The sequence below is a fragment of the Dipodomys spectabilis genome, unplaced genomic scaffold (assembly GCF_019054845.1).
Source record: "Dipodomys spectabilis isolate Male_0828 unplaced genomic scaffold, ASM1905484v1 ptg000528l, whole genome shotgun sequence".
Taxonomy (NCBI): Eukaryota; Metazoa; Chordata; class Mammalia; order Rodentia; family Heteromyidae; genus Dipodomys; species Dipodomys spectabilis.
In genome coordinates this window covers 240,857-266,895 of record NW_024871205.1, presented here as the reverse complement: position 1 = coordinate 266,895, position 26,039 = coordinate 240,857, and the positions used below count along the sequence as shown (strand labels likewise).

The 26,039-nt window shown below is 46.2% G+C and overlaps 1 protein-coding gene across 5 annotated transcripts in view; it reads right to left on the bottom strand.

Moving 5' to 3' along the window:
* Tenm2 (teneurin transmembrane protein 2) overlaps positions 1 to 26,039 on the bottom strand; it is a 634,115-nt gene that overhangs the window by 398,402 nt on the left and 209,674 nt on the right. Inside the window, exon 5 of one of the 5 annotated variants that reach the window (XM_042670218.1) lies at positions 3,923 to 3,949. The exons of the other annotated variants lie outside the window; for them this stretch is intronic. Coding sequence (XP_042526152.1) covers positions 3,923 to 3,949 — 27 coding nt within the window. The remainder of the gene's footprint in view (positions 1 to 3,922; positions 3,950 to 26,039) is intronic. 5 annotated transcript variants of the gene reach the window in all.

Sequence of the window (26,039 nt, the reverse complement as noted above, 5' to 3'; positions counted from 1 at the left end):
TGGTAATGAATCCTATTAATCAACTAAATTAATATATCATTTCAATGATTCATAGAGTAACAATAACAAATAAGAGACTGAACTCCAAAAATATCCCAACCAGGTACCAGGAATCCAGGCATAAATTAAAGATTAATTTGTAATCCACTCACAGACTAAATCAAGGGCATTACTTCATCATTTCTCATCAAATATGCAGAAAAAAAATCACCCAGTCATTTTTCCCCCCCGGGTTGTGTCGCTATTGCTCAAGCACACCTCATCCTGAGTTCAAATACCACAGAGAGCCGCGGGGCTGGCATCACCAAAAGATCCCATGCTAAGTTCCAGCCCACCGTTGCTCAATCTGTGAGGTACGAGCCATGCATGGTTGTTTACATTTAACTGTGAACTAATTAAAAGCACGGGAAATGCAAAAACAAAAAAACTCACTTGGACATAGGGGAGGTAGATTCTCCATCATTCTGGAAATTTCCACACCGCCCTGTCCCATGACTTACTCAACTGGACAGAGATGAGTGATTAACACTGTGAGGTTTAGCTAGTGCTGGCTCCCCCTTGTACCATCCTGAGACTATCTTTTGCCCAACGTGGGTTGAAAACTTTCACCAAGGTGGGGCTTCTGTGATTTTTCTCTGTGCGCCCAGACCCCAGCTCAAGGTCTCACACAAAGTTTGCAAACTATTCCTTGAGTCAACGAGGACAGCAATGTCCAACCAGCGAAAGCAGGGACGTGTCCCTCTGTCATCCGCGCATGAAGAAACCCAGACATCGAACCGCCCTTCACACGGGCAGACCCCTTTGCCTAGATGAGCAAATGAACCCCAACTATATCAGTTGCAGGAATTGTAAAATTAATTGTGCTGACATCGACTTGGGCAGACAACAGTTAACCCAGCGGGACAGGGTGACGGGTGAGTGAAATCTCGAGGCTCTCGCGAAAGAGCTATTTTCCTCTCATTATGTGTGCCTTGATAATTACAACCAACTCATCAGCCCTGAGCTGCACACCACCTATAATCATTTTCCTGCATATTTTTTCCCAAGGAGGAAGCATAATAAGGTAAAATCTGCAGACTAATTTATGACATTTGTGGATCTATTTTCAGAAAACGCAAAACTACAACGCAGGAGGGGGATGTGAACGTGCTTTTTTAAATCATGTGTGAGTCGCTGAGAAATGAACGGTACTTAAAGTTCAGGGGGAAAAAATGTTCTTGCATACAAAAAAAAAAATGCCACCAACAGATGAAACTCCATGGCTGTTCTCACTGAGCAAAAAGTTTCTAGCTCGAGGTCTACACCCCTCTGCTTTCAGTTCAAGTGGAGTAGCAAGAAAAAAAGTCCTCAAGGGGTGAAATGCATAGATTAGAACACAGAACTGAGAATCTAGCATCCGAGAGAACTATAAAGAAAATGTTCCCAGACGTATGTATTCAGTAACTAGGGGGACACTTTATCATGTCCACGACAAAAAGAAAGATCAAGCTTGGAGCTGGTGAAGCTATTCTCGTTCACCTTTGCAAGTCGTGTGTTAGTTATGATCATGTTCTTCCACTAATCATAAAACAGTGGACAATCAACACACACACACACACACACTTACCAGCACAATATCAATCAAATAAATAAAAAAAACCCCAAACCTTCAACCAAACCATCTGGCTTTATTCTATTTTGAGTCCTCCTAGCTAAAAATGTCACTAAATAAGATTATGAATAACATCATCTCTGCTCTTGTCCTTTATAACAAAGAAGTCAGGTTTCTAAGTTTGTTTTTGTCACCAGGGCCTGAGCAAACTCTTCCTGCTGCCAATGTTTTCCCTATGGAATCAAACTTGATTTGTAATTAAAAAAAAAAAAAAGTTAACATTCGGTTAGTGGTCAGATATAATCAGAGGGTTGTTTGGTGTATTCTTAACTGTGAAACATTAGGGTGTAGGTGGTTTGCAAAAAAGATAAAGTAAGAAAACAATCCATTAAAATGTTCATCTGCAAAATCTGCATTTGTGTGTAAACTTCCTGACTTCAAAGCATTGCTCTATGTTGCTTATTTATTTCTCTATACTTATTGCTTATTTCTCTACACACACACACACACACATACACACATACACACATACACACACACACATGTTAAACTGTTCAACACCTTCCTTTGTACGCCCTGACCACCAAGTTACTCCCACAGAGGCTGTTTGGACTGTTGGCCTAGGTTTATCTTCTATGTCGTTTGCCTTTGATTTTCAGCTTCCGTGTGGAGTTTCTGTTCATTTGATAGCTCATCTAATGCCTTAAAAATTCCGACCATCTTGTCCCATGAAACAAAACCCTTTCATCTTGGAGTGCCTGGGTGCTCAGCTGAAGTTCAAAAGAACTCTGCAACCGCAGAACTTTCCAGACTGGGCAGGGCACGGGGAACCTGCTCGAGGAATTATGCTTGTAAGAGAATCACTTTTCTGGCTTTCCGTTCCTTCACCTCCGACATTGCCATAGATTACACACCGATTTCCACGTGGCAAACACACAAGGTTATAATAGGAACAGAAATGGAGTAGCTGTTTCTGACAGAGCTGGAATCCCACCTTCTCTACCATCCACCGGAGGGCTCTGCACTGACATCAACACATAAATACTCCATCTACAGCATCAACAAGCATTCCCCTTCCCCTCCGCACAGGGCGCCTCCCTCTCCCCCAACCCAAGCCCCGCCCCTCCCGCCCTCCCTCCCAGCCCCCCCCCCCCCCACAGCCCTTTCTAGTCACATTTCCCCACGCTGGCAAAATGTAGCACGCGTATTCCTTCCAGGCTTTTTAATTACCAAAATTCAAGTTGCTTTTTAAAATATCATAGTCCTCCTGGAAATCACCATGGCAATAAGAAAATGGTGCCAATATCATCTTGGCACCAACTCGCCACACATCTCAGGAGGCTTTCGCACGGGAGAGAATCAAACTTGTGGGGGGGAGGAGAGGGGGAGGGAAGAAAGAAAGAGGGAAAGAAAGGGGTGGGGGGTGGAAAGCAGGCGCACTCCCTTTATTTTTGGGTCTAAAAATGACAAATTTCAGGCTACAGAAGGTAAATACAAAAATGTGGTAACCATATGCCTCCCTCTAATATACACAATTAAAATGCAGTATCAATCTGCTCTCCCAGTACACCAAGTAAAAATGGAAAGTTAACAGACAGTGGCCCACATACAATGTCCATGTGCCAGCTTTCTTCCCTCCCTGGGGCTCTGCCCGTCTTCAGGGAACCCAGCTCCCCGACTCCAAGAGGGCTGGGACCTGGCAACCCCGGGAATGTGGCTGCAGCCCTGCGGGGCCCGCTGTTGGTGGTGCTCATTCTCTCTCGGAGCAGTGCATGCTAGGCAAGGTGTGTGTGTGCGACTGTGAAGGAGACTTATGCAAAAGACAGGCTCCGCTTCCCTAACCCCCAAACCTGAAAGGCTCCAAAACCCATAACTTTGCGGAAACAACGTGAAGCCCCAAGTTGAAAAGTCTCCAGGAGGAAAAATACTGGGTACGTTGATCTCCAAGCTATGTGTGTGGGAGAAAGAGAAAAGGATTCCGTGTATAGATCTGGGTCTCGTTCTCAGGATGCCTCTCTCTATAGAGGAATTGTTATTTTTTTTAATTTCAAAGGATGTGCATACCTATGCATGTATGAATATTAGCATCAACATGTGCATGCCTTATAACACTATCATTCCTAAATACGCGATTATTTCAAAACCAAAACCATGCAAAAGTAAAAATCTGACACTTCCACTCCCAACCATTTCAGAGCAGGGTCAGCCGCCTGTTATAACGTACAGGTATCTTTTATCTTAAAAGTCGTACAGGAGCAGTCCGTGAGGCAGGTGAAGTCGGAGATTATGATGTCATGACCTGCTATTAAAGTACGTATCACCGTAAGGCACTGCTCCCAACCATCCTCCCTGTCCTTTCTCAGAACCCCTCGCCCCTGTGGAGTAGCCATTCCTGTTTGACATGTTCTGTTTAACGGAGCCATTCCCAGGAAGCAAGAGGTGTCTATCTGTAATGAGCATCTGAAGCCCCCACAGCCTTCACTCTCCAGATGGAGCCGGGCAGCCGTCGAAGGGGTGGGGCTGAGAGATGGAGGGCCAGGCCCGTGAACTTTGCCATCCTCTTAAATTTCCATTTGGAAAAGCCTGGCTGCCGGGCGTTCTGGGGACATCCGGACCCAGAGCTGCTTCATGCAATCTGCCGGGCAACCAACTGCTGGACGGAGCCCGGGACCCGTTCCTCCAGACCCCAGAGGCCCACACGGACGAAGAGCAATCCTCCACGTACTTGTCTCTGCCTTGAACACACTAGAGTCTCTAGGTGCTCGGTCGTTTGATATCATGGATGTGGGGCAGGAAGGATAGGAGGTGTCTCAGTCAAGGCCAAATGCCCTGCCCCTTGGCTGTGGGGTCTCCTGGCAGCCATTTAGGCTCTCCCCCTCCCCCCTCCTCCTCCAGAACACAGGGATGTTATTGTCTATCCTACATCGCCAGGGTTCACGTAAGACAGGGACAGGAAACGCGGGCCACACAATCAGAGCTCCGTTGTGCCCCACAGCTGTCCAGTTCCGACACTTGCCACCACCTGGAAGAGGAAGGAGCACCAGGCAGAATGTCAGCGAAGACAAGAGCTCGCATCCAAAGGGGAAAACTAAATTAGAGTGAGGAAGATCTTTTTGCTTCTTTCTTCCTTTATTTTACAGGGAAGGAGACAGAAAGAGGGGTAGTGGGGAGAGGGGAGGGGGAGCAGATAGAGGATTTAGGCAAGGATCCTTCTGCCTATCCCAAACTGGAGCTCGAAATGCGAGCACTCCCACCACACCTACCCCCGAAGTTCAATGTCAGACGCCAGCCCCGGTGTGGGGTGTCAGGCTTCTGTCTGGGGGCTCTACCCTCTTCAGACACAAGTAAGTCTTGAGATCGCTAATGGAATATAAACAATGGAGGAGACCCCGGCTGGTTCTCTGTTTATTCTTCTTAATGAGGAGATGACAACGCAAGAAATATTTCACCAAATGCTGGAGGGTCTTGTGCTTTTGTTTTTTGGAGGAAGTAATTGGTTTGAAAATTAACCTTCTGTTTCAGAATGTGAATCTTGATATTTTATTTCATGTCAAAAAGAAAAAAAAAAAACAACTTGATCCTGGAGACAGAGCTAGTCAGTTTTATCTTGTCCACAGTGCCAACTCACTGAATAAATACTTTTATTTCTGTGGGTCTCCACTTTCTCCCTGTTTCCAAAGTCAGCTGCGGGGCGGGCTCTATCCGAAGACCTCAGCTTTGCTGCCATTCTAAGTGACGGACACAAATACAATGTAATGTTATTTCCCACAGCCCCTGGAGGCCGCTTGACTAATTTCTCTGGTCATAACCTCATCTCCTGAAAGTTTTTCTGTCTGTCTGTCTGTCTGTCTGTCTGTCTGTCTGTCTCTCTCTCTCTCTTTTTCCAGTAAGTAAAGGATGCCTTCAGAGGCACAGGTAAAGGAAGAATGATGTGATAATCAGGTGAGAGAGTCTTTAAATCCTTGAAAGTGATGTTCTCCAAATAAAGGCAGAGACAGGGAGACAGGGAGACAGAGGGAGGGAAAGTGCTTCACAGTCTTGTGCTTCTTACTGATGGCAGTTCCAGTGATTAATTTTAGTTTGGGGACCTTTTCAAGCTCTGGGACGGTTCTATTTTCCTTCAAGCTGGGGTCAGAAGCAACCTGGGTGTGTTTCAACTAGCCAGAGATGGCCACACCTCTGGTTCCTCATCTTCGCGTGTAAGTGAAATCTACAAGGGCCCTGGGGTGTCAGAGCTCATGAGATGCAGGCCACCAGCTCAGATTTTCTCCTCTGTCCTTCAGGGAACAGGTGACAGAAAAGCCAATCACTCTCGCAGTCTGGCTATTTCTCTGTGCAGACAATGAGACCCTTAGTGCTCCCTGCTAGGCCGCTGAGGGTGCTCCCCTGTGATCCTGAGATCAGAAGAGCAGGGTTCAAAGTCAGCCCAGGTAAATAAACTCAAGTCTCTTATCTCCAAATTAACCAGTTTCAAAAAACAAAAAGAGGTCAAAGTGGAGGTGTGGCTCAAGTGCTAGAAAGCCAGCCTTGAGCAGAAGTGAAGCAAGAAGAGGAAGTCCTGAGTTCAAACACAGTAAGCAAATTAACAAAGAATCAAGAACCGTGCTACAAAAACCACTATTACTTTAAGAACACTTCGTTCTGTTTCCAAGCTTGAAGGAAGCTCCTTCCTACTCAGCTAAATTTGTAATTTAAATGAAAGAAACACACAAATACTACATCCACGGCAAAGTAGAGATGGGTAGCAGTGTGAACTCTAGATTGAATCTCTCTTTTAATCGTCCTGGAGATTGAAGCCAGGGCCTGGTGTAGTCTACCTCCGGAGCCACACCCCTTTGGAGATAGGGTCTCATTAACTCTGTCCAAGCTGGGTTGGAGCTCAACTCCTGTGGCTTAGTATCTGGAATGACAGACGCACACCACCACACCTGCTTCTAGATGGAATATTTCATTGGATCTGATTGCCAATATTTAGGTGAGAGAGAGAGACACTTGCATCAGGACAACCCAGGGTTCCAGGACTGAAGTCAATTACTCTGTGCGCCTATGGGACCAAGAGTAGGCCGGGCCATTTTATACACAGCATATTTTAAAGATTAAGCTAAGATACCGAGGTTTTCCTCCAAGCCTTTGTCTTACTTATTGTATCTGGGTTCAAAGATTGCAGTTGTCATTTGAAGGGAACTACCATTTCTCTACTGCCTGGCTCAAGATGGAAGGAAGGGGAAAGTTGGCACCTACTATTGTATGATAGGATCTTAGTACAGTTTAATTTTAGTAATGGATGCATCAAGCCAGATTTCTAATCCATCGGCAGACTGCAGGGGTGTAAGCTTCTTAAACGCCGTGTATTTTTACATTAGATCCATATTACACCATCAGGACCACGAGACTCTCGGCACGTACACACAAGCGAGCATGAGTAGAGAAGGCATGCGTGTGTGATGGAACCACACCCATCCTAGCCTTCTACCCACGTGACAATGTCCCCTGGTGATCTCTGAGCAAGGCGTGTCAACCACGCTGGTATTCTGCTCAAGTAAGAAAAAAAAACTAATAGAGCGAAGTACTCTTCTTACACAAAGACCTATGCCAGCAAGGTACAACGCAAGAATATGCAGAGGTCCTGAGTTCATACACACACACACACACAGACATTTACACATACACACACATGCACACACACACACCAACCTACAGGATATTTGATGACTATTTGTGTAGGGAAATCACCGCTAAGTGAAATAAATCACCGAGTCCACAAACATACACATGTTAAATCACCAATCCCAGCGACATCAATTTCCCAAGTAGGTTGGTACACATTAAGAATACATCTCATTGTGGAAAACATTAGACAATACTCCTTAGGGAGGGGCTTGAACCCATATTTTCCCATACTACTGGATGTCACGATTACAGCAGACAAAATAAAAATAAAGCACCTATTTTTTTTTCCCCGCAGCCTCTGAAGAAGATGCGTTTGCTTGAAGTTTAAAGGAGGGCTCATCCTGACAGAGGCAATAAAAGCGAAAACAAGGGAGATTAACTTTGAATAGATCGACTTCAAGTTCGGGGCATCTATCAAAGGCGTCGAAGTTTAAGTCTGTGGAGGGATCAGGATTTGGCAAAAGGAAAAATCCATGAGACGGGGAGAAGGCGACCACATCTCGGAGGCGCCATTTGTGTGAGTGAGACACCATCGATCCGTGCGCGATGTTACGGGCGATCAATCGGGGGCTTGCATTGATGATGGCTCCAAATATGCTGAGATGACAAAATGCCAGGATGGCCCCAGGGTGCCTTTTGCTCCTATACATAAAATTATTTGGGAGGCCCACCGATGGAGAATTACAGCGGTCTAGACGTCAAGCAATAAAGAGGTTTACCGACATTTCCACACGGTTCTTGCTGGGCTGGAGCCTGGCTGGCAAAGGGACCAGAAGAAACCCCAGGAAGAGAATCAGGCCACTAATGAACCGATGAATCCCACGTCGGCAGCACCGAGGGGCACTCACAACTTTGGGATGCTTTTACAATCATTTCCCGTGAAAGGGTCATGGGGGAAGATGCCTTACTCAGCAAGCTGGAGACAGGAATTGAACTCTGGTCCACGCTTTGCTGCCCTGGCTTCAGGCTGAATGACAGCTTCCTACACCCACATAGATAAAGTTCTCAGGCAGAAAAGATGCGTATCTGTCCAGTCCCATCTTGGCATACGGTGCCAGGTACGATCACCCCCTCTTGGCAGCCTTGGTATTCTTACTTGATTTCAGCTCTTTGCTGTGCTTTCTTGGTTTTCCTTCTTAATATTTGCATACTCACCCTCCCCATGGTGTACAGAAGAAACAAAAAACCATAGGTAAATTGCAATGTATTATGAAATAGCTACCTCTCATGACACTGCTCTACTAAAGCGGGAAATACAGTTATTAAGAATAATGTCAATGTTTTCCAGGTGCCGGTGGCTCACGCCTGTCATCCTAGCTACTCAGGAGGCTGAGATCTCAGGATCACAGTTCCAAGCCAGCCTGGGCAGGGAAGTGGAAGAGGAAGAGGAGGAGGAGAAAGAGAAGGAGGAGGAGGAGGAGGAGGAGGAGGAGGAGAAGGAGGAGGAGGAGGGGGAGGAGGAGGAGGAGGGGGAGGAGGAGGAGGAGGAGGAGGAGGAGGAGGAGGAGGAGGAGGAAGGAAGGAAGGAAGGAAGGAAGGAAGGAAGGAAAGGAGGGAGGGAGGGAGAAGGAAGGAAAGAAGAAAGAAGGAGGAGGAGAGAGGAAAAGGGAGGAAGAAGGAAGAGGAGGAAAAAGGATAAAGAGGAGGAGGAGAAGGTGAGGGGGAGTAAGAGAAGGAAGGAAGAGGAAGGAAGGAGAAGGAAAAAGCAAGAAAGGAAGAGGAAGGAGGAGGAGGAAGAAGGAGAAAGAGGAGAATGAGGAGGAGGAGAAGGTCAGGAAAAGGAGTAGGAGAAGAAGGAAAGAAGGAAGGAGAGGAGGAAGCAGGAGGAGGCGGTGGTGGTGGTCAGCTTTCCCTGGGTGATGGCTACTCGATGTACAAACAGCATGAGCAAGCTGATGCTCACAATCTCCTCCGCGTGATTTTTAGAAGAAGATAGGAAGCAGGTACAAGCATCGTTTTGGAAAGTCCAGACTTTCCTGCGCAGAGTGATTGCACAATTGTGCAGAGTGAAACACACAAGTGTGTCAGGACCTTCCCCTAAAACCAGGGCACCGCGCCTCTCCTTCTAGGGCTAAAAGAAACGGGACTCATGAAAGGAAATTGAACCAGATCTTCAGCTCAGGAACAGTATGTTTACCCCCAGAACAAAAATACCAACTATGGAACCAGATAATCTTCCCTCTTATGTGCTATGGAATATGAAGGCGAGAAATAAACAAACATCTAGGCGGCCGGTTGTTTACGTCTGGGAGAAGAGGGGTTCAAGGACGGCAAATGAGTTTATTCTGTGAAACATGCCCAAAGCACCTCACGTGATCAGAGATGTCACGGGGCACCAGGAGAACCGAGGTGGCACGAATCATGCCTCAAACTATTCACCAAGGAACCCGTGCTCCGCAGGGCTCCAGCGAGACTGGCTTTCTGTGGGTTACATCACTGAAAGTTCCACCTTGGGGAACCTGACACCATCAGCACTCTGAGGGCACCATGGTGAAGGTCGGCCAGGTGAGGTAAGGGTTTTACTTTGTGGAGTTACACGTGGAAAGGTGTAGCTTGGCCTTGGCCTGGGCCAACATACATGCTTTGCCTTCTCCAGAAGAAAAAAGAGAGGTAGAGCATTTGGGGGTGGTGGTGGTATATAACACAAAGGAGATTTTAGGGGAAAGGATGTTTAAGGGAAATCAAAGGGAAATGTACAACTACTTAGAGATCATAAGCAAATAAACAACAGCAACAAAAACCCCAGACCCACATATTCAAAAGGGAAAAACTATTTCTCAGTCAAGACACCAATCAACCAAAACCACCAAATCAAAGACCCTCAGAGAGAGGAGAGAGGCCGCTCAGATGTGGAAAATGCTCCCACTCCAAGTAGCCAGGGGAAAATGTAGGCAAAACGCTCTGAGGAGAAGAAGAATGAAAGACCAGAGCTTCCTCAATGTATATAACAAACTTGCTGTACCCAAAGTGTATAGGAATAGTACCCAAAAAATCACTGCACCCCGTAGTGCAGGAAATCCCTAGTACACATCACTGAGCAAAAAATGTTCATATAAAATCTTGGAGTAAGCTAGCCTTCTGGGAGAAATCACACACACATACACACACACACATACACACACGCACACACGCACACACATGCACGCACACACAACAAACAGTGTACAGTATATTGTCACTATAGTAATTAGGTAGCATTATCTTTCTTAATTATTGCAAAGAAATGTAGTATATACTTATTGGATCTTCAATGGAGTTTTTAAAAAGCTATAAACCAATTTAAGGTATCTAAAGCATAAGAAGAGGGCCTTGCTCATTAAGTTTGAAGTACTTTTCATGTGAACAACAAAGAACCAAAAGATTATCATGGTAAGAAACTACTATGGAGAAATTTTCTGTATTCTGAAAATGTCAAATACTCATTACCCGACTCGTGTAGTTGTAATCCTTCTGTACATCACTTTTATAATAACAAAATAAGTGCTTTAAAAATGTCAAATACATTTAAATGAGGAAGATTGAGATTTTAGTTTTAGGATAATCAAATGAAGGGGACAATTTGATAAGAAAATGAATGGATGCTAAGATGAAGGATATAAAGATAATGCAATCCATAGAGTCTCCCTTCTGTGTGATCCAGGCAGGTTGTGAACTTGTGATCTTCCTGCCTTACCCCACCAAAGGTCAGAATTACAGGTATGCCTTACCACACTGGACCTAAAATACCGTTAAAAATACTTATTTCAATGTATATGACCGAAGACGACAAAATCTAACTGTAAGGCTGCTATCTTTTTATAGTGGCGATTCAGATAGACTCTTTTGTTTGTCTCCCATTTCCAACTTCCTTTAAAACAACAAATAGTTTGATTTTCATAATTACAAACTAAACCAAAGTTGTCAAGCCTCGTGCTCTTAAGACAGACATATGCTTCGGAAGAAAATGAACGTAATTGTTTGGAGAGATATTTGGTGTAAAGTTTCCACCGTGAATACTCAAAAAACCAAACCCTCCAGTTTTAAAATACTCACTTGTGTAATTTGTTTAAAGGCACTAATTTTTAAGTCCCCAAGTTTAAAAAAATACATTTGTGTAATGCAGTAAGATACGGCAATTAAAGTTTCAGATCTAATTTGATTGTAGATAACCTTTTTTTTTAAAGTGGTTTTTTTTTTCTGATTTTTTTTTCTCAAATTTCCTGACAGGATTGCTTTCTTTCTCTCCTCTCTCTCTCTCTTTCTCTGGGTGTCTCTGTCTCTCTGTCTGTCTGTCTCTCTCTCTCTCTCTCTCTGTCTCCCTCTCTCTCGCTCTCTGGGTGTCTCTGTCTCTCTCTCTGTCTGTCTGTCTGTCTCTCTCTCTCTGTCTCCCTCTCTCTCGCTCTCTGGGTGTCTGTCTCTCTGTCTGTCTGTCTGTCTGTCTCTCTCTCTCTCTCTCTGTCTCCCTCTCTCTCGCTCTCTGGGTGTCTCTGTCTCTCTGTCTCTGTCTCTCCCTCTGTGTTTCTGACTCCCTGTATGTATGTATGCATGTGTATGAATCTCTGTTATCAGACAATGATGAGAAAGGTGCTTCCAGAAACACACTGGGTAGATGCTATGAAACGTGCTACCCGGCAATCCTGAAGGCTCCATGCAGCGCACATTTCTTTCTGAATTCTGATCCTAGATGCGAAGGATAACAATTCTTATGAAGAGTCAAATTTCATTACTGGTTTGATGATGTTCAACAATTGCTAAGTAATTTGTTTACACTGCCTTAGGGAAACATCCAGGGTGACAGCACGTGACAGATTCCGGCCTGTGCGACAGTGGCAAAGATAATACATCACTCTCCCGAAACGCCAGCGTCGGGTTATTTTTATGTTTCGTGGAGATCCGAGGGAAAGTTCTAAGAATAGAGCGGCAGGATGAATTAAACCAGGCCCGCTCCAATGTGCAGAGCAGAAGCTTACCGCCGTCGCCGAGAGTCCAGAAGCTTCTACGACAACGAGGAATTTGAGATGGGGCCTACACGTCTCACCCACGAGCTCCAACAACTGTCTGCAAGTGTTCTTCTGCGTGTATTCTATGTTTTTGTTGTTGTTGGAGTAGTAATACACCAGGAATGGTGCTGGTATTATAGCAGAAATACCTCTGCAAGCAATCCGATGGCAGACGGTCTCCTTTTATTTACTTATTTTTCTTCTGCCATGTTGGAGCTTCCTAAGTCAGTGTGAAAACAGGAATGGATTGGGGGGGGGGGCAGAAAAAAAGAGGGTCCAAAGCTCAGGATCAAAACAAGAAAGAGTATCTGTTCATCACGCTGGCTCCCATCCGTGCATTTCTCCCGAGGACTCCTCCTATCTCTAGCTACCTACTTAACTTCTCAAAAGAGTCTCACTCCATCCATCCAATGGATGGGGTGACACGAGGCCGGTGGGGTAGGAATCCCCCCCCCCCCCCCCCGGAACGCTTTCTGACACACAGGAAGGGAAAATAGCTCTACCTTTCACCGTGGGAAACGAGTTTGTTTTGACATCGGGAGCAGCCATCGGAGGTTCGCGTTTATTCTGAAAGGCCGTATTAGCTAAACACAAATTTCACGAATAAAACCTACAGACATACTCGTGTGCTCTCTCCTAATGGCTCAGACGAGGGCTGGGCACCTCCAACTTGCCTTCAGAGGAACGCAAGTCCCACTGCAGCAGAGCCTTTCCTGAACCCTGTCTCGAATGTGAGGGACACCGGGGCCGAGCGGGAAAGGAACATCACACCCAGGAATCCCAAGCACACCTGTCATCCTAGCTGCCCGGGGTCCGAGATCTGAGGATGGCGGTTCGAAGCCAGCCCCAATAGGAAAATCGGTAAGACTCTTATCTCTGATGAATCACCAAAAAGCCATTAGTGGAGCTATGGGCTCCAGCCTTGAGAAATAACAACAACAAACTGTCCCTACCGCACCCAGTCCCTCAGTTCCAGCCCCAAGTCTGGCATTAAAGAATAAAAGAAAGGAAAAGACTCCAAGGAAACCACGGGGGGAGAGAGAGAGAGAGAGAGAGAGAGAGAGAGAGAGAGAGAGAGAGAGAGAGAGAGAAGGGGCTGGAGTTACAAGTATTAAAAGAGATGAATTGCATTAACCTCTGTCCTTCCCCATCACGTTCACCGCCCGGTGGAAACAACAACAGAATTACTAAAGCCCTGTGCTGTCTAATGGGATGGTAATAGGGTTTGGAGGCCATTCGGGTAAAAGGAATCCATATTTTACACGATAATAAGGTCTCACTGAAGTCGCCGCACCCCTCAGAGATCAACAATTACCGATTGAACGCGAACCAATCCACGAGCACTTAAAAAAAAAATCCCATCACACGGCCAAGTTACAAGGCCGAGGGCTAGCTCTGAAAACTCGGGTCCATTTCAGTGATGCTCTTTTACCCAAATGGGAAGAATTCTTTTTTTTTCCTTTACTTACTTTCATACGATGATTACCCGTTCCAGAATGCTTTGTGGATGGATTTGTAAAACTGGTTGGAATTTTCAATAAATGGTACCTCTGTGTGTGGCGAGTAGATTCCTGCTTTCTAACGACTATGCTTTGTCCCCCCTACAAATAGTTCCTTACCGAAGGAGTAAACCTAATAAAGTCTCCTTGATGTGAAGAGTTTTCATAAAATTCAGAGGAGGGGATTTAAGAGGGTGCTCTTTGGTTAAGGAAAGGGGCAGGTTCAATTCCTACACTGTGAGAGCAAGGAATGAGCTGGGACAGACACAGGACTTTCAGCCAGAAATCATAATCGTGAATGCGAATTGTTTAACCTGCACACAGCCATGGCTTGCTGGGTGAACTGACCAGCCATTAAGTTCATGTATATAATGTCAAGTAATTGTTGCATCACTGAACTTACGTTTATTCAAGTTTACTTATATAATTTCAAGTAATTGTTGCATCATGTAAGTTAACATTTCTGTGATGATTGTTTAGTCAGCTTCATCGAGGGCTGAGCGAAACTGCTCCTTTGGAAAAAGCAATTCGTCAAATGTAGTTAAGAAATGCACTTGTTTAGGAGAAAGAAATGGGTTTGGGGGAAGATAATTTATGTGCTAGGTTCCAAACTTTCTTTTTGATCAGAGATTTATAAAAATGGATTATTTATTATTATTGCTCTGCTAGTTCCTCTTCATAACTTCCCTGGTAACAAGGTTAAAACATGTTACAGTCTCAATCTACAGAACACAGAAGATGCTCTATCCGCTACACTTCGAGCCTTCCCAAATAGAAATTTAGCCAGACAGACCTAAGGGATAACCCCATTTGATCGTCTCTACAAAAGACTTTGGTGGACAATTAACAGGAAGAAACAAAAGCCAGCCCGGGGTTAGCTGATAAAGGCAGATGGTAATTAAAGAATCACCATAACGAGGCCAAGACAAGGCCTCCACCATGTTCTTCCCACCTCCTGCCGGACGCCACGGTCCCTGGCAAACTCTGAGGTAACAATGCCCCGGAATGTAGGTGGGTTCATATCACAGGAGATTAAAACTGCCGGCACCTTAATTCTAGGCTGATTTGTCTAAGCTAATATACTTTCCACTTTCAAGTTATGGCTTGACTAATCGGATCAATATTCAAACAGAAACAAAATGAAAACCAAAGTGGCACGAACACCCCCCACACTCAAGAAGAAGAAGCTCATGGAGGTGTGGCTCCAAATGAGCGAACATGTCAGGTACTGAGTTCGAGTCCCCGTCTCGGACAAAAAAACAACAGCAAACACAAAACAACAGGCACTCACTGATGGGAAGAGGGACGGGGCCTCTGGGAATTCCCTGGGATGGGCATCAAGACTCCCGGATCTTCCGATGATAAGCCACAGTTGTTGTTGATGTTGTTTTTAACCAAATACAGGAAGCAATTGAAGAATTTCAGGAAACTCCTAGGGTGGAGCAGGACACTCTAAACATGATGCACCTGCTCAGTTTTCTGTCATCTATCACTTAGGGGACCAGAGGATAAAAAGAGTGCAAACCCCAGACCAAAAGGAGGTGTGTTCTGGGGCTTAGGGAAATGGAGCTACTTTCGGATCCAGTTGAGAAGAGGAATGAGAAGAGGCCAAGTTCTTAAACCTAGGCAATCGTTTCTCTCGTGTGTTTTGTTTTTAATGTGATCCATACATTATTACCACTCGTAGAGTTAACCTCCTACTCCAGCGTCACCGAGGCCCTCAGCACAGGTGGGCAGCGTGACGCGGGCATAGATGATGCCCGTTTAAGCCGGACAATACGTAAAGCGGTCAGGGCAGACTTCCAGGAAGAAGCAACATCCCAGCCCTAAGGCAGGAACCAGGAACTGGGTCACGCCGCAGGGTTCAAGAAGATGCCAGGGTCAGGGAGCAAGGCATGGGGGGAGCGAACTAATGCATGATGGGGAATAATCGAGGGGCATCATCACCTCTGTGAGGATACACTCAGTGTAAGTAGGGTTTGGGCACCGAGTGCCCTGCAGGGTCGATCAACACCATCCACTGAGCACCCTTGCGACTGGAGTCACTCAAACCCGAAGACCCCCAAACTCTCAAAGTACTTCTTTAGCTTTAGTACTCTTTTAGGTTTAGTACTCCTTTAGGTTTAGTACTCCTTTAGGTTTGGCCTTAAGGCCACCCAGGTGTGGCAGGCATCACACGGACCAAACGCTGGTTCTCTCTGCCGTCTCCTTTCTGATTTCTCCCCAGGTGACATGCTGCCCGTGGCTTCCAACTTGGAAGAGGCTGAGCTAACCACGCGATCCTCGGGAGGAGACGCAAGCAACCACGGGAACAGGCCACCGATAGGTCAGCAAGGGCATCACACCGGAGATGTGCCAAGAGCGCAGCCACGGCGCATGAACGCAACGTAAAAGACAGCCATTCAGTCTTCAAAGCAGGTACGTTCTGCACCTCCAGTACCGTGTCCTGCCTGGCATGGTGTGGTGTGCTGGGGTCCCGACGGCTTCCCTCCCCAACAACAGCTTCTGGTCTCCTGCTGCCATTTTCTACATATTTTGTTCATGACTTTTCTAGAGGAAAAACTTAATAACCATGCTCAAGGATGCAACAATACAGGGACAACCTTAAGCATATATATATATATATATATATATATACACACATATATATGTAAAATCACAATTTTCTAATATAGTTTCCAACATCAGGAAAGTTTGTGAGCACAAACGAAATGACAGCCTATAAATCATCTAATCTAAAATTGAGGATCTGAATCGGCAGCTAAAATAGGAATACGTGTCAGATTTAATACTCAAGTGTTTTAAAACAATTTACCTTTATGTTCTGGTAATATTTTTTTAAAAAAAGAAAAAGAACCTCAAAGAGCATTCTGGGGAACCAGCCTGTTTTAATAAACTATAATAAAGCACTTGCAGCTTGGGGTTCTATCCAGATTCTTGCCACGTGGATGTTCATTTATCTGAGATTTACTTAACACAAATAGATTAGATTCCTTTCAGGAACAAGAATGACATGGCTTTATTTTATTTTATTTTTGGTTAACACTGATTAATGATTTCAGTCTCTAATGTCATTCGTCGGCGACCGTCATTTTCTCAGTTGAAAAATGCTCTCCCGAATCTGCGGGCTTTGTGGAGGCATGAATGTTTTCCCCATTTCTTATATTCTACTGACCTCTAGAGACTGCACGTGTCTGTATATGAACTGCATACAATATGTGACTATAAACAGATAAAACATATATATACACACACACGTATAGTATAAATGTATATATACATATACACCTATATGTATGTAAATGTATATATATATATATATATATATATATATATATATATATATAAAATGTTAGATTGAAAATGAAAAGATCTCACTTAGAGAAGCCTATTTCATTTTGGGGAAATATGTTCAGTACCCTGCTTTTCCACACCACTTTTTTGAGTACACATTTAGTCCTCACTATCTTGACAATGAAGATGTGGACCCCGAGAACAGACAGGTATGTAGGCGGGAATGCAGAAACACAAATGCCAACTATAAATACCACACAGCCCTTGGGACCCCACGCGCCAACATTTTGAAGGACTTTTTTCTCTTTCCCATTCTCAGTTTCATGTGCTATATGACTGTTCAGGTTCTCATTGAATACACGGATTGAAAGCTCTTGGCCGTTCATGCTAGTTCACTGGCTACCCCCATCTGTCCCCAGAATAGTTAAAGCCTTCAAGGAAGAGGTCTTTGTAACACGCTCTTTTTTTTTTTTAATCTAGTGATAAAAAGAATATTTTTAAAGGAGCAAGGAGAGCATCCCACGGTATGTCCTTTGGCCTACCGTGTCAGTTATGTTACATAGCGTGCATTTAATCGTGTGTATTACCTAATGCTTTAGGAACAGAAACCGCTGGTGCATCTGGAAGTCACCCAGACACTCGGCATTCACGTGCACATCTGTCTGTCAGGGTGGAGGGAGGGCAGAAGGGATCTCCCCAGGAGACCACGGGAGGCAGATGTGAGCCCAAGAGTTCCCGAGTGCCCCGCCGCCCCTAAGGAAGATGCAGGAAGAGAGGAGGCCAAGGGCTGACTGCAGAATGACAGATCTGCAGCCCCGCAGCGCGGCTGGAGCCAGCTTCCCCTGGCGGGCAGCGTGTTCTAGGATTACGGCTCTTCTGGAAGGGACAGCTACCCCTCCCAGCCTCTCAGCATTTCTGCCTAATTCTGACGTCCAAGAGGCTCAGGATCCCTGCCCCCCCCCCCGCAGGCTTTCTGTCAGGGGGTCGAATGCCACACCCTAATAATGGCCACCTAGTCAGGGACAGAGGCAGACTGGCACGAGGGCTGGAGAGTCAAGAACCAGTATGTGGATGGCTGCTTTTGCATTGAACACTAGAGGGAGATGCTAATCAGAACCCTCACCCCCCCCCACCCCCAATCTACTTCAAAAGGAGCCCTGGTCTGGACCCCATAGCCATTAGAAAGGTCTGCTAGCAAGGAGGCTGGCCCAGGAATAAATAATGTCCATGAGACTCCATCTTGACCAATGGCTGAGCACCATAGGGCACACCTATACTTCCAGCTATACCAGAGAGCACAACAGCTGGACCAGCCACTCCCAGCAAAAGAAACAAGGGAGCCCAGGAGAGCCTAAAGCCAGACCCCCACCCCTCCCTGCACACACACACACACTTTGAAAATAATCAGTGCAAAACTGTCCAGAGGTGGGGGCATGGCGTAAGGTAGAATGCCTGTCCAGTAAGCAAGAGGCCCCGAATTCAATCCCCAGCCCCACCAGAAACAAAGCCAAATACAAGAAACCCTAAAAACAAAAGGTACCCACTAGGCCCAACTCTGTGTGAGATGAGCACAAATGGTAGTTGGTCCAGCGGCCTAGAGGAGGGAGGGGCGCGGTTGGGAGGTGGGGGGGAGCGAGTGAAAGGAGAGAGAGGGGTTTGGAGTCAGCCACGCCCACTGGGTGATGAGATCCTGAAATACAAAGAGGCAGGTGTAGCCACCACCACCAGTGACCAGACCTGTGTCCCGTCTTCCCCCCTCCCCACAATTAAAACCCATCCTGTCCGTTTTAAGCGGTGACTTTCAAAACCCAGACTTGCGGCCCAAGTCTGTCTTCCGAATGATAATTCGCCAGTTCGCTCAGTTATCATCTTCCCTATCATTAGCCAAGGCGCGAACGATTAGAGAAACGGTTCACATCAGGTAGAGAGAAAAGACAGGGAAGAGATCTGAATAATCCCTCCGCTGGAAACTCAAAACCCTGGGAAATCAGCACCACGCGGTATAGGCAATTAGGATGCAGGCCAGTTTGGGGAAATGTGTAATCCATTCTGCTTCAAGCCGGTAAAGGCCTATTTCTAAACAAAACACAACCAAACCAAAAAACCCCCACCAAAAACCAACTTGTATTTCAGCTTGCAATGGCTTAAAAAGTTCCCCTTACTAGATTGTCTCCAATTACAGAAAGCACGCTCAAATACAAGGCTGCAGGGGTCTGTTAAAGCCGCAGGGCTGCGCGTAGCCGGCTGTCTCATAGGGTTCACAGCTCACAGGATCTGGGGAACGTGGTGACACCACAGGAACCATTCTCCAATCCCATAATGGTATTTGTTTCCCAGTCCCTGAAGTGTTGTTGTCAATTGCTGGTAGGCTGGGGTGGGGGGGAGAGGGGGATGAGGGGGGCAGAGTTGTCTTTAAATAACAGGTTCTGAATAGTAAGAAAATTTTTAAAAAGCTACAGATAAAGTCAGACTAGGTGGGGCACCGGTGGCTCCCATCTGTCATCCTAGCTACTCAGGAGGCTGAGATCTGAGGATCACGGTTCAGAGCCAGCCCGGGCAGGAAAGTCTGCGAGACTCTTATCTCCAATAAACCACCAGAAGACCAGAAGTGGAGCTGTGGCTCAAGTGGTAGAGCGCTCGCCTTGAGCTGAAGGACTGAGGGGGTCAGCACCCAGGCCCAGAGTTCAAGCCCCACAACCAACAAAAAAAGGAAAGTTAGACTAACCTCAAGGATATTATGTCAGTATACAAACATGTATCCATGTCCACGCACACCCACACCCCCCAAATGCAGCTACTGTGGATGTGACTATGTGTCTCAGTGTTGAAAGGGGCCACACATGTGTTTGAGGAGGACAAGATTTCCCCACAACTGTCGGTCAACAGAGTGAAAGGAAAGTCAGCTTGGCTACTGCAATCAAAATGTGGTGATGCTAAACAGTTAAGAGATAATAATAAGGGCTGAAAAGGTGGCTCAGTGGTAGAGTGCTTGCCTAGCACACATGAAACCCTGGGTTCAATTATTTTGTATCACATACACAGAAAAACCCAGAAGTGGCGCTGTGGCTCAAGTGGTAGAGTGCTCACCTTGAGCAAAAGAAGCTCAGGAACAGAGCCCAGGTCCTGAGTTCAAGCCCCAGGATTGGCAGAGAGAGACAGACAGAGAGAGACAGAGAGAGACAGAGAGAGACAGAGAGAGAGAGAGAGAGAGAGAGAGAGAGAGAGAGGATAATAGTAGATGTAAGTGTGTTAAGATCTCTTGTGAAACTAAGGGTATACACATTACAGATCTGTGAATGCTAACTTTTTTCCTCCCAAGCTTTCTAGGACCCTCAGTAAAACACACGGAAGCAAAATAGTCAAATAAGGCAGGCTGGAGGAAAGGGAGAAATCCACCTACATTCAAGGTATTAGACAATCGTTTCTAAGCCTCTGGGATCTATTTTTTTCTCTCGCATTGTTATGCAGTCAAGGGTATGAGTGATGTCTTTTGTGTTCGATAATGTCAAGTTTGAATGTCATGGGCAGCCCCATCCCTGATGGTATTGAAATGGTGGGAAGATGAAAAGCTTTAAGAAATAAATGGAACAAATTAAATTAAAGTGCTTGGGAGGCCAAGGAACCATTCGGTTCTGCGGTGACAAGGGGGCCACCCTGTGTCCCTGGAAATCGGTTAGCCCAGGCGGTGGTTCTGAGGACAGGGGTGCTCCACTCCTGTTCAATTGTGCTAGTCATTATTCTGGCTCCTTCTACTGAAGGCAAGAAAGCATCTCTTATGTGCATGTGTAAACGACCGTGGTAGGTTCCCAGACTTCCAGCCACAGCGCTGGACCATCGAGAAAGCCAGGCATCCGAGAGTTCAAGATGAGCCGGTCCAGGCCTACACCAGGTTACTCAGGTGGGTCCGGGAGGCGATGGATGCCAACACCTCAAAGCACTGAGCCACTCAGAGAGAGAAAAACTCCAGCCTGAGACACATCCATCCCTACTCAACGCCAGCAAAGGGAAGAGAGGCAGAGCACAGACTGATTATGCCCAAAGAGTGCCCCCCCAAACTCCACCCTGTCTAAATGATGCGCCTCCTCTTCCACCAACAGCCAGGGGCTTGCTCGGGAAGGGAGCAGGTAAACGGGCCCACTCAGAAGAGGCCACGGCGCAGAGACCAGCCTGCCATGGTTACAGAGAGAGGGGCCCTCACAGCCACGCCTCTCCCCCCCGTGTTTCCCAGCCCCTATCAGACAGAGCCCCCGACCTCCAGCTCCTCAATATCCCTGTGAGGTGAAGCAGTTCTCTCCCAGGGCACCCCCGACGGCTCCTGCCTCCAAGTTCCCCGCTGAAGACCCGTGGATGAGTGTGAATGCGTGTGACACCCCCATCCCCGTCCCCAGGAGGAGCTTCAAACAGACAGGCTGCCAGATTGCCAGATCACGCCTCCCTGGTGGCTCCCAGACAGCCCGGGCTCCTGGTTCGAGGCCCTCCGTTGTGCCCGCCTCAGCCACGGTGTCATGTGATCCCGGTGAGCGTGTGTGGGTCGGTCGGTGTGGGACTCCTGTAATGTCACCCTCCCCTCAGCGAGGCCCCTCCGCCCGCGGCCTCCGTGGATGCCGGGGCCCGTGGGAGACCGTGATGCCACCGACGACAAGATGGCACAATCCTGTCATTCGTGTGTGCACATTTGACTGGTAACTCTCCGGACGGAGTCACTGCTTGAGAAGAGCGAGATGCAAAAGGATGGAGGAAGGAGAGCTAGGATACAGCATCTATAGCTTACTTTTTTAAAGACAGAAAGAAAAGTAACCGGCCAACCATTTATCACACACACACACACACACACACACACACACACACACACACACACACGCCCCTGAATCCAAGCAACAGCAAAAAGAAACAAAATAAACTCAACACCCAAACCCTAGGACATGCATGACCTCCGGGGCTTTCCAGTGTTAATTACAAAAAAATAATAATAAAATAAAGTCGACACTCACCATTTCTAAATCTAAGGCTCTTTCTCTGCAGAAAATAAGAGAGCCGAACGGGTGTCAAATCAAAACATGCTCTGGACAGTTCACACCTCAGGCACGAAAAGTAACAAAGAAGGGTTTGATGCAAAAGAAACAGAAAAAAAAAAAGGGAACCCAAGCTTTCGAGGAGAGGTAGACACCCCTGTCCTGGGTGGGAATGATAAATACACGTCTCTTTCACGAGTGAAAGGGGTTGGCTGATCATTTCCAGAAATAAATATTCCCATAGACAGAGGTCACTGGTTGCCTTGGAATTGTATCAGGTCCTCTCTGGGTACTCGAATCCCGGGCTCCTCCGAGAGGCCTTTGTCATTTTATCAGAGTGATTACCACCAGAGAAAGTCCAGCCCGACTCCTCTCCCAATCCCTATGCCTGTTCTCCTCTGCTAAGCCTGGTGGCCTTTGCTTTGGCAATCTGGGACTTCATATCCAAGGCTAATTATGTTTCCCACTCCGAGGAAAAATCCTGTTGGGCTAATTTTTCAAAATCATAAAGAACTTCAGTGACAAGCCATGTAGTTTTTTTCTTTTCTCTTTCAGGCTAGATCTGTGAGACACTTACTATTCCCTGGGAAAACAGTCTTGGAGCGATGAAATTCTATGACTTTTGAGTTTGTGTGCTTTTAATTTCTTAATCTTTCATTCCATGTTGGCTCCTGGTGTGTATATATATATATATATATATATATATATATATATATATATTATATATATAATGCATTTGATCATTACTCTTCTTAGGGTATTCTCCTTCAGATCTTTCTCTGGCATCGTATTTGCATCTTAAAGGTTTTTTTTTTTTTAGCATTCAGGGATCAAATGTTTTGAATAGCAATGTGCAAACAGCAAACAGACATTCTATGCAGGAATTGAGAACAATCCCATAATTTTTAAATCTAACTCTAATTTTAATAGCTTCTGATAGATCATAAAGTGCAATGATTCAATATAATTCATTAATTAGTAAATTATGCAAAGTGCCGTCCACAGAGTTGGGAGAGACATATCTTTCTTCCCTGCCCTTTTATAAGTCTATTGCATTCCCTTTTTTTTTCTTAGAAAAATATGATCTTTTCTTTGCTCTCCAGCAACATCTACTGGAAACATCAGAAAAATGCTATTTATATAAATCCAATAGTTTGAGGAAGGAGAGCTTTGATTACGCTCTATCGAAGAAATGCGTGGTGCACTAGCGTCCGGTTTACAATGCAATTATTTCTGCTTTCTTTCCTGCGATTTCCTCCTCTCCGACAAGGCAAGCGGCTCAGTGAAGCAGAGAACCCGGCTGCAAGTTTGCATGCCTCCCTGTGTCTCACCTTGAGGAAGTCATTTTCATAAATCAAAGTAAAAAGCCTCGCTGATCAGGACCACGCGCGGCTGCTGACCCCAGCTTCTGTCCACACTTGGCAACTCTGACCAGAAGGGATCATGACGACCAAGCAGCCAAGTTCACAGCCCCCCCAGCCCCCACAGAAGAAGAGTTGGGGATTGCTAGAACCCCGATGAAAGGCTCTAGGGAAGGGACGCAATGCCATATAAAAGATGGAATTGAAGAAAAGCTACTAGAAGATGCTGCAAAGTTTCTTAAGTTGAAGAAAAATTAAAAAAGAAAGAAAGAAAGACACCACACCACAAGGGGCTGGTTAAAGCTCACGACCTGACCATCGACACCAAGCATTCGACACCAGCTTCTCCTCTCCCAGTGTACAGCGTTTTCTGCTCTGTAAAGCACCAGAAAATGATGATGACAATGATAATAATAATAATAACTTTTCCTGCACCTGTACGGAGAGTTTCCCAGGGAACTTCTGCCAGAGATCATCTCTCTCAGGGAGCCATGGTGGCTGAGCCCCCTCACCCCCCAGGCTCTGGGATGCAGAGGTGACCCACGTCCTGGCCTTGGGCGCAGCAGCCACAGATGCCAGGAGAAGGAAAATACCCACCGTTTCACCAAACAAATACCTAACCCACTGTTTGGACAGGCTTGCCGGACCCAACACCGGTGGGACACAGCCCACCACGGCCCCCTGCTCATGGCTAAGATCAAACCTTGGGCGGGCCTGGAAGCTGCCTTTCTAGCTTCCAGTTCCGAGAAGCATTCACTGAACAGAATTTTACACTTTCCTTAGTAGACTTGTCCCACCCCTAAAAAATAGAAAAATCATGTAAAAGCTCAACTGAAATATGTCCAGTAATAACCTGTGTCAAAACCAGAAGAAGGTGGATAAAATTCTGATGAGGGGGGGCTTCCTAAAATGAAAAAGTTGGCAGTTAGTGGGGTTTTGTCTGTCTGTCTTGCCGTCTATTAATCCCATTCACGCCAGTCATAAATTTTTAGCAAACAGAGGCGACGAACACAAAATATACAAAGACTGGGTGCACACCCAAAATAGCCCAAACTTTAAAACAACAGTAACAGAGCAAAAATCTGGGCTGAAGCATGTCTAGCGTATCGTATGCTGCGGTGATTCCAGGGGAGAACAGATGTGGGGCTCTTTCTGAGCCTTGTCCCAAAGCTCTTGAAATGAGAAATGTCATCAAATATTATCCACAAATCCCACTCGGGGGGCACAAAAGGGCCATCACGCACACAGCCACCTACACCAAAGGCCACACGGATTCTAGATATTGAGAGTCGACAGCGAAGTTCAGACTTGAGCCTGATTAGCTTTCTCCATCATTAAGCCAGTGCAAATCCATCCAACAGTGCAACTAGAGTTAATTTCCCCCTTTCAAACGGTCATCATTCCGATCTCCCCTGTCTACAACATGCCATCCCTTGGTGTTTTAACTTCACATTCCATCTGGGGCAGCCCTGCCCAATCCCCCCCCTCCCTACACACACACCCCACCAACCTGCACAGGTTCACACACTTAAAACCACCTCACTCCCAAAGATACCAGTCCAGCAGACCTCCGCCAGCCAGCTACACTTAAATAAACTCTCCCTTCGCTGAACCCTCGGGTGAAAAATTATCACCGCACACCAGAAGTTCAGTGAAGAAAAGAAATGGGAAGAAAACAAAAATAAAAATCAAATACCAAGCTGTCTCTCAGGGCTGGCATCCCGGAGTTCAAATGCAATACCAATTGGATTATCATTATAATATTTTTCCTCTTGCGTTAGCTGTTAGGCATTGAACGTAACACCAAGTGCTATTCGGATCACAATCATCGTTCTCCTCTCTCTCTCTCTCTCTTTCTCCTTAAATAAAAGGGAGGTGAAATCATTGGCTAGAAATGCATTTACTACACAGATCTATTTTCAGTTGCATCGGCTGCAGGCTCGAGTTCATCAGAATACATACAGGTACTTTCTCGGTTAAACAATGGGAAGCCAGCAGAAAGATGGGCTCATGCATGCCCATGCCCTTCTCGCCGTCCGTCCGAGAGGGTGGACCTGGGGCTGGGAGGCAGCCGCTGGGGCTCGGGGAAAGCCGGATGGGCCAGCTTACCTGTCTCTGCTGGAGGCTTCCTTCCCTTGGTGGCATTGTGCAGCATCGCTCCCTGTTTTCCCCGGACTCAGCGCCGCTCTCAAATTACACCGCCAAGTCCACCCCTCGCCTTTTCCCCTTCTGCTTTCTTTGCTTTTTTTTTCTTTCTTTCTTTTTTTTTAAAAAAAATGTTTTTTCTTCTCTTCTTTTCTGCCCCCTCTTCCCACCCTTACGGAAGGAAAATGCTTCTTGCGAGTGATTAGTTGCTGCTTTTTGTGGTTGCCGTTGTCCCTTTTGAGTCCCTCCTGCAGGAGAGAACAGGGGAGCCACCTTTTAATCTTTTGTAAGAGTGAAAAGGCAGAAAAGGAACGCTCGATCAAACTGAGCTGCTGCACACATGACTGAAACTCGCAGGAGACGCTGCTGCTGCTGCTGCTGCTGCTGCTGCTGCTGCTGCCGCCGCTGCTAGCTGAGGGAAGGACTTCTGGGTTGAAGTGTCAGCACCGAACAGGGGAGTAGATGGAATGTGATTCACATTTGTGAAT